Genomic DNA, 9,029 nt, shown 5'->3' on the forward strand with positions numbered 1-9,029 from the left:
CTGAGCGGCGTACTGGTGTTTTAGCCCCTTATTATGCCTCCGAAGAAAGTCAGTGCAAGCAGCAAAGTTGCTACTGGTGAAAAAAGAAAAGTAGTGCGTACAACTATTGCATTAAAGAAAGAAATAATAGCCAAATATGAAGGTGTGCGAGCGCCTTCTGCTGACCACCACAAAGGTAAGAAATCCTATTCATAAGATTACGATAACGCGAACGTACGATTAGCCTGGGTTAGCTTTAAGTTTATGTTAAACATTCAGGGTGTTGGAACGGAGCCCCCTATCCAATGAACCGCTCACCACTTGTTGTGGAGACCCGGGTGCTAAATGACTTGTAAACAACCTGATTTTTTTATTTTTACACGTTCATGTTAGCGTAATCGTTCGTACGGAAAGCCTGGGTTAGCTTTATGTTTACGTTAAACATTCATGGTAAACATTCATTGTGTTGGAATGGATTAAAACGATTTACATTATTTTTAATGGGAAAAATGATTTCCGTGATCGAACAAATCGGTTTTCGAACAGGGTTCTGGAACAGATTATGGTCGAGAACCGAGGTTCCACTGTTATCTCCCCTGCCAGGTAAGTATCGCTTTTAAATGAGCCGAGCCGAAAAAGCCGCTTCTCCAAAATAGCTGGAATTTTCATCACTAGTGCAGAGGAAGCCTGAGATTCGTCGCCTCCTCCTCTCTGATTGGATCACATGTCGTTTCGATCACATGGCGTTCCGTGACGTCACAGGGCCTCGCCCAGTCACATTAGAGAACACAACGTCAGTGGAGGAAAAACAAGGGCTGGAGACAGCCGGCTGCTTCGGGCTCATTCGTTTAGCGAGACGTTGAGGAAATCATGAGGGGTCTCCTGCCATTGTACCGGGGCCTGTGCTCCAGGGGCGGTCGCCGTCCGAGGACAACAAACGCCGCACTTGTCGGTTCTCGTTGCGGCTTTTGTGGAACTAATAGCAAGGTACGATTCGAACGGTTTCAACCTTAAATACAAAGATGTTGTCAAGGAGAGGGTTTGGGTCCGGGTCTCTACCCTTCAATATCATTTAGTATCGGATCAATGCCGTGTGCAGTGGAGGGGAACACGAGAGAGGATAGGACTTGTTTTCCCTTTGCGCTCAGTGACACTTCTTCAATTTCACTGCTAGATTCTCACATATGGGTCTCCGGAGTTGGTGTTCGCAGCAGTTACGTGCTGCCAAGTCACTAAAGCAGTTTTTTGGATCGATTTGAAAAGTACTACATTGTAATAACACTGCCTGCGTTTGTCGACATCATAGTTAGTGTGTCTACACTTAAAATACTCAAAACTCTTGGCAATTATATTTATTTTCAAGTCTAGTGGAAATTACTAAACAGTGGTAGATCCCACCTAGTTTCAAGCATAAAAAAATCATATTCCCCCATGAAGCAGGTGTTTATTTAGGGTAGTCATTGATACTGATGCTTCTTTCTGCAAAAAACATTAAAATGCCTGTAAATCTCATCATATTACATTTCTTATTATTACATTTATTTAAAGTGACAACGCGTATAATACTCACCCAGACAGACTGAGGAGATGATTTCTTCCTCATGCCATGAGGCTCTTTAACTCCACCCGGGGGAGTAAGAGCCCGCATTAAATTCCAACCCTGCATTTGCATATTACCCTATTTTTATTACAGTTTGTATTTTCCGTAGCACTATTTAAATACTCTGTAGCAAAACATATTGGGTATTTTTGTATTCTTTATCTCCATTTTATTGTTTTATTTTTAACACAAGGATACTGCTGGAAGTGTGAATTTCCCTACGGGGATGAATAAAGTATCTCTCTCTTTCTCTTTCTCTCTCTCTCTTGCTCCATGGGTTATGGTTTGTTATTTGTTATGTTACTAAAGGAGTTTTTGGATCAATTCCAAAAGTACTACATTGTAATAATAACACAGTCTCAATCAACAACAGGGCAAAAGGACTGATGTCTTGATTTTTCCACACTCTTGGCTGCACTTAGAATAATCCAAGCACTTTGTATATATATACATATATGCCTGTGTATATATATATATATATATATATATATACACAGGCAGGCTTTGTGAAAAGTACTTTACAGTTGTAGATCATACTTAGTTATAAGCAATTCCTCTAAAAGTAAGTATTACTGTCAGGGATGTTCGATACATTTTTAGGCCAATGCCCAACACTTTAGTTATAGATACTAATACCACATACTGATAGCATTAGTATATTAAATTATTTTCTTTCTGCAAAAGATGACTTTTAAAATGTCTATGAATCTAAAAAAAATCTTTAAAGGTGGGGTGTGTCTGTAAAAGATGATTTTAAAAATGTCTATGAATCCCCCAAAAAATCTTTAAAGGTGGGGTGTGTTTTTTGTTTTGTCCTTAAAAAGTTGAAGTAGAATATTTTCTTTGTTAAGTATGGCTTAACAATGCCTAACTGAGTTCAAAGAGCCTTTATACTTTTTTTCCAATGCGCCTAACGGCTTTTATCTTACTTGGTGCTCGTCCCCACAATTTTTTTTGTTTTCCATTTGTTAGCGTCAAATGAAAATGGTGAAAATGAGAAACGGCCCGCTTCAAGTAGAATCCAAACGCCAACCTAAACCCCAAGCAAGATAAACAAAAAAGTTGTTTATTTGAGCGTGTCGAAGAAATGTACATACTTGCATGCACAACATAAGGAGCTAGATAGAAGCTGCAATGATGACAGAAGCCAGGAGATGGCAGCAGTGAGTTAAAAAGTTCCAAATTCCATACAGCTCCTTTATTGTTACATATGTTATGTTATCATTATTTAAAGGGACTGTGTTTTATTTATCCACAAGATGTTGTTTAACCGAAAACAAGGGCTTATAAGCACAAGGAAGAATTTAAACTATGAAGACTCAAATTTTCTTGTTCAGCCTTTTTGAGATTTTTGGGTAGCCATAGCAGAAAAATGGCAGACTATTAGGTCAGCCCCCCTTTTAGGTGATGCTCATGTCTTGTTGATATTTCTCGACCAGCTACTATTTTAATAAAGGAAGGTTTGTTTGATAGTTCATTTATTTTTGCTTATCATTTAAATCAATATATATATATATATATATATTTTTTTTTTAAACCATAATAAAATACCACTTTTTGTATCAGCATTATATAATACACAATGTCTCTTTTGATCGCAATCCCATTAATGCATGTTTCCTGATTGTTAATTGGCCACTAGTAAGTAACCAATACTTGTATCAACTACCACACCAAGTAGCCATATAATATTAAAGCCTGGTAAGGCCATTAATCTCTATACCGGTTATTCAACCATCCCTAATTATTTGTCCCAATTAGACAACAAAAATTGTATAGTAATTTATATTGCTACATAGAATTGAAACGACCCCATCATAGTTCGGAAATGTTGTCAATAATAATGTTCTTTTATCACTTGTGTTAAGTGCATGCGATGCTCTTGTTATTTTCCAGCCTCAGCCAAACTTTGGCTTGTTGTTTGATATTGATGGTGTGCTGCTGAGGGGAAGAACGCTGATCCCTGCTGCCAAAAAAGCCTTTGAAAAATTGGTGGATTCGCAAGGCCAGTTTGTGGTGCCACTTGTTTTTGTCACAAATGCAGGAAACTGCCTCAGGCAAACAAAAGCTGATCAGCTTTCACACATTCTTGGAGCTTCGGTGAGTTGTACCTAAGTTTTGTTGCTGTGATGTTTTTATCCGCCACTAACAGCTTTACTTTTGTCCCACCCATATGACAGATCACACAAGATCAAGTTATTATGTCACACAGTCCATTGAGAATGTTCAAGAAATTTCACGACAAGTGTGTACTGGTATCAGGTCAAGGACCAGTTCTGGAAATCGCCAAAAAGTATTCATCATCGTATTTTTAATTATTTTTCATTGTGATCGGTGGGTGTAATCTCAATTATGTTCATGTGTTATATTCTCTTTCCAGTCTCGGCTTCAATAACGTCATTAGCATTGACATGCTGAGGGAATCTTTCCCGCTTCTGGACATGGTGGACCACAACAGGAGACCTAAACTACCGGTGAGATAATTACCTGAAGTCATCAACACAACCTACACTGGCTTGTATTGATGATCTGTTTATGTCAACCTTGACACAAGACGTGTTTGAGGTAAAGTATCTTAATATATTATGCAAATAAAACTTCTTTTACTTTGTTGACCTAAATACTTGTTGTAAGTCTCAAATTCAAGCTTATAATATGGTGTGTTTTGTACCACCTTATTATTTTCGAATCATAACTCCTCTGAACAAAATTTATTGTGTACAATGATGTGGAACCAAACTAGACAAAAGCTTTTAATGAAAGGACACTTCTAATGGTCAATTTGTTTCCCATAATAAAATCGTTATTTTTCATTGCATTATTTTTACGAAAGAAAATTCTATTCCGTTCCATGATAACTTCTATGTTGCACTCAGTTCCATTTGTTTTGTCCAAAAAGCAACAAACATAATATTTTTTCCATGTTGTATACACAGTACAGTTTTGTTTTGTAAAACCCAAGTTGTACATCTTTGAATGTGAATAGACAGTGGTTACATAGTTTACTCATGATATATATAATAACACATCTATACACACCAGCTCTATATACAGCATTCAAGCCAATTTATGTTTATTTGTATAGCCCTTAATCACAAGGAGTCTCAAAGGGCTGCACAGACCACAGACTATTATTACACCATCCCCTGATCTAAAACCTACATGAGGGCAAGGAAAAACTCAAAAACCTCAACATGAGGAAAATGAAGAAACCTTGAGAAGGCAAGGGACCGCACATGAGGTAATCCCCCTTCCAGGATGACTAGGCTGCAATGGATGTTGTAATAACAATTAATATGCATTAAAAAAAAACTTTCCCCACCAAAGAGCCACTTGTAGTTAAACTGACTTTCTTTCTAACCTTGCATTGGATCTGAATCTGGAGCAACATAAAAAAGTATTAGGAAATTATTGAAATGGGTGTTTGTATTGTACACCTTACACAATGTCATAAGTTTGGAACTAGGGTTTTATCTATATAAATGTCCATATCTTTTTAATAAATAAGTTAGAATATTGACAAACACGAGTTATGGATAATCACATTGGACCAAATAACACTTGAATGCACAGACTGTCAATCATAATACAAAGATTTGCTTTTGTAAAGTGTCATTGAAAAGATGAGGAGGATATAATAAGTTAAGGTTTCTCTGCCTGTCTCTCTTTGCAGTCCAATCTTGTTGGTAACCTTCCCAAGGTTGAAGGTGAGTGGTTTTTTTTTTGCTTTCAAAATGGAGTTTGCTTTCTGATCAGCCATGCACCATCACAGGTTGAGTTATTTATTTAATTTATTTTGCTCATAAAATTCCATCCATGCAGCTGTGGTTCTGTTTGGTGAACCAATCCGATGGGAGACCAACTTACAACTCATCATTGATGTTTTGCTCACAAACGGCAATCTCAGTAGCCTCCATCAAACCCAAAATAGACCTCAGCTTCCACTGCTGGCTTGCAACATGGATCTGATGTGGATGGCTGAGGCACAGTCTCCAAGGTAAATGCACTGCTTTACTATGTCTCATTGATTGTTCTACAGGTCGGCGACAAAATTATTTGTTTTATTCACTCCCATATTTTGTATCAGATTCGGCCATGGCACATTTCTTGTGTGCTTGGAGAATATCTATAAGAAGATCACTGGTAAAGACCTCAAGTATGAGGCTTTGATGGGAAAACCAAGTGAGCTGACCTACCATTTTGCGGAGTTCCTCATTCGAGAGCAGGCCATGCAGAGGCAGTGGAAGCATCCCATCACGTCTCTCTATGCTATAGGGTAAGCCACAAACGGCCACAGTGTGTTGCAAACAGAGTACCATTCATTTAGGGTTTTTTTAGTATGGGGCCGGTATGTAAGGAGTCGCTGCAATGTAAGAGCATTAACTTTGACTCTCGAGATAAAACAAAAATCCAAGCTAGTATGTGGTACATTAATACATGACTATATCAGTTCATCAAGGGGATCAGAAAATCGATTAAAACACAATAACTAAGCTAGACTGTTGTATCATGGGGCATTTGTACACGCTAGACCTTGTTTTCTTGTGGGTTTTAGAGCAATTACTGTTTAGCACTGAACGTTTTAGTTGAGTTTAAACCACAAACACTATTTAAAGAAACATCATTTATTATTCAGCACCTACTAGTGGTAAAAAAACGTGATCATTTAAAAAAACGTGTACAGTATTTGAATTCTATGTTGAAATACAAATCGCAATTTTCGTCATCTAATCCGAAAAAAATAGGTAGAGAGCGCTGAATACCAGTTATCAGGATCAATGGCCATACCAGGCTTTTGTTAGATATTGCTACTCATGATTGTTAGCTAATAAAAGTATTAGTTACTTACTAGTGGCCTATTAACAACCAGACACCAGAAATAAAATGAATGGAAGATTGCTCTTAAAAAGTCAGTGTTCATTATTTAGCGTCTCAAAGTTGTTACAAAAACTTCAAAAAAAAATCAATTACTAAGCTAAAATAAATGAACTATAATATAAACCTGTATTTTTAAATATTCTCAGAGGTCGAAAAATGTGTATTTATTTTATGTTATATGAAGCTCACCTAAAGGGATAAGACACAATTGTTCACCATCTTCCTGCCAAAAATACTGCAAAAAACATATAAATGTCTGGAAGAAAAAGAGAAAAAAAATGTGTGTCCATAGACCTGATGGTGAAACACAAAATGCGAACAGTCCCATGTAAAATGTCTTAACAGATTGTCCTTTGGCAATATGGCAATTCATGCAACATTGTAACCAACACCATTCTTTTAAAGAAGTTATTTTTTACAGACACAAATACATATAAACAGTCAAAACAATTCTTAATGCAACATTTTGAAACCACTGTTTTGGATCTTGTCATTTATGCTTTGCACTCCGTAAGCAGCTTCAGAAAAGTAAAAAGCTAAAAATTTGTCGGTCAGCATTTGAGGGTGGGTGTGTGTGTGTGGGGTGGTGGCCAGAAAATATAGAGCCAATCAACTACCCAGAAACATGCTTCACTTATGTTAGTAGTAGTACTAGTTTGACCGCTTATTGTGCTGCCACTTGGAAGTCACAAAGTGCCATCACCTTTAAGTACTACCTCAAAGGCTCAAATGTAAAGCAACACAAAGCGGAAACAGTTGACATAATCTAGAAGCAAAACTCCAACAGCAAAAACATAACTGTTATCAGTGCTTAAGAAAATATATAGACAATTTAAATTCAAAACACTACACAATAAAGGGTGTCACACAGACAGACTAACAGAATCCTTAAACCCCGCCACTAAGGAATGTATAGAAAAGATCATTAAATAATCCATGTTCACTGTTGAGAAACTGTATGATGAAAACCCACAGAGAAAACTGTAAACACCCAATACCCATAAACGCCAGCAAAGCACACAGAGAAATTTGTTTGGGTGGGGGCAGAGCTCTGCACAAAGCGCAAGCACTCCATTCTGTCTCTTGCCCAGTGCCGTCTGCGTCGAAGGTAAATACGTCCGTATCCTAGTTTGCAGAATGTTGTGACATTTCTACAAAATTTTTTTGCTTGCACCTTGAAACCATTATTTCGGACAAAAATGAAGGTTCAAAATGAGCCTCTACACCTTAACATAACCGAAGGAGGGATACACATTTTAAGTGTTAAATGTATGTGGGACACAGGCTCTGTTAATAATATTATTTTAGACTTTATGCCAAGGGTACCTCAAAAGACCAAAAACCTTAAGTTTGGGCAAAAAAATGAGAAAAAATGGTGGCAACAGCATGCAGTAGTCAAATATTACATAGTGTCGCATTAAGTGAAAATTATTCTATTTTATCCAGTCACCTTCTTTTGCCATTGTATTAATAATATATTATTATCATTTAATATATCATTTAATATATCATATTAAATGATTATATTCTAATATGATTTCATTATAATATATCATTTAATATATTTATTAGAAAAAATAACAACTGATTTTTCGGTTGCACTAAACAATACATCAACTTGCATTTGCCACTCAACAATCCCTTTCACACACTTTTCCAGGGACAATCTAATGACGGACATCTATGGCGCTAACTTGTACAACCGCTACCTGGACTTGAGAGTTTCAAGAAAGAGCACCAAAACCGTGGCCAAGATCGCAGCCGTCACAGGCTCCACCACCACCGTTTCTGCAGAAGACGATGCCGACAACATGTGGGAGAGTGAGCTGGCATTGCCCGCGGCAACTTCCTGTAAGTCCATATTAGTCTGCACGGGGGTCTACGACCCCAAAGCCGAGGTGCCAAACGACGCCAGCCACTGCATCAAAGAGACAGTTTTTCACGGCCACCGGGACTTTCGTTTCGACCCTGCACTGGTGGAGCCGGGCCACATTGTCAAAGATGTGGCTGAAGCAGTGGAGCTCATTTTTGAGAAGGAAAGGTTTGTCCCTCAGTAGAAGAGAAAGGAGATAAAGGGAGTGTGGTCTCCCATTAGATCATGGACATAGTTTACGCATCTCTGGGGTCTTTGACTTCCTGAAATGCTCAGTAGTGGGGCAGATAGCAGAGAAAACTATTTTCATTGCAGTAAACTGGCTTTTGTGATAATTGCCTGATTATCTCTTATACAACTGCCTTGTTTTATTCTGTTTAATACTTTTCAAGCAACATTGATGTTGATATTGCAAAGCCTGACTTAGATCATTCTATATTTACAAGAGATACCGGATTTTATCAAGAATTTCAAACATTGTTGAGGTCACCTTTGAGTACTGCATTTGTTTACATGTTTTAACCCTTAAAAATCTATGCATGACATGTGTACTGAACAAACTGTTGGATGTGCAATATTGTCCCTGAGTAGTTCCGCATTGTGCATAATTGTGAGAGACCTGACTAGTATTTTTTTGTTACATTTCCTCCGCTTACCTCTTCACAGTCCTCTCCAAAAGTATTAAAGACGTTAAGCCAA

At 37.6% G+C, this 9,029-nt stretch overlaps 1 protein-coding gene across 1 annotated transcript; it reads left to right on the plus strand.

Moving 5' to 3' along the window:
* Positions 1 to 766: 766 nt before the first annotated feature.
* LOC148368918 (haloacid dehalogenase-like hydrolase domain-containing 5) lies at positions 767 to 9,029 on the plus strand. The gene is made up of 8 exons (XM_088330829.1): positions 767 to 966; positions 3,476 to 3,679; positions 3,760 to 3,872; positions 3,960 to 4,053; positions 5,253 to 5,286; positions 5,402 to 5,576; positions 5,667 to 5,855; positions 8,118 to 9,029. Exons 1-8 carry the CDS (start codon positions 850 to 852, stop codon positions 8,512 to 8,514), a joined length of 1,323 nt encoding a protein of 440 aa, XP_088186955.1. The 5' UTR covers positions 767 to 849; the 3' UTR covers positions 8,515 to 9,029.

The sequence above is a fragment of the Urocampus carinirostris genome, chromosome 3, assembly GCF_059441175.1.
Source record: "Urocampus carinirostris isolate Australia breed hairy pipefish chromosome 3, RoL_Ucar_1.0, whole genome shotgun sequence".
NCBI classification, from domain to species: domain Eukaryota; kingdom Metazoa; phylum Chordata; class Actinopteri; order Syngnathiformes; family Syngnathidae; genus Urocampus; species Urocampus carinirostris.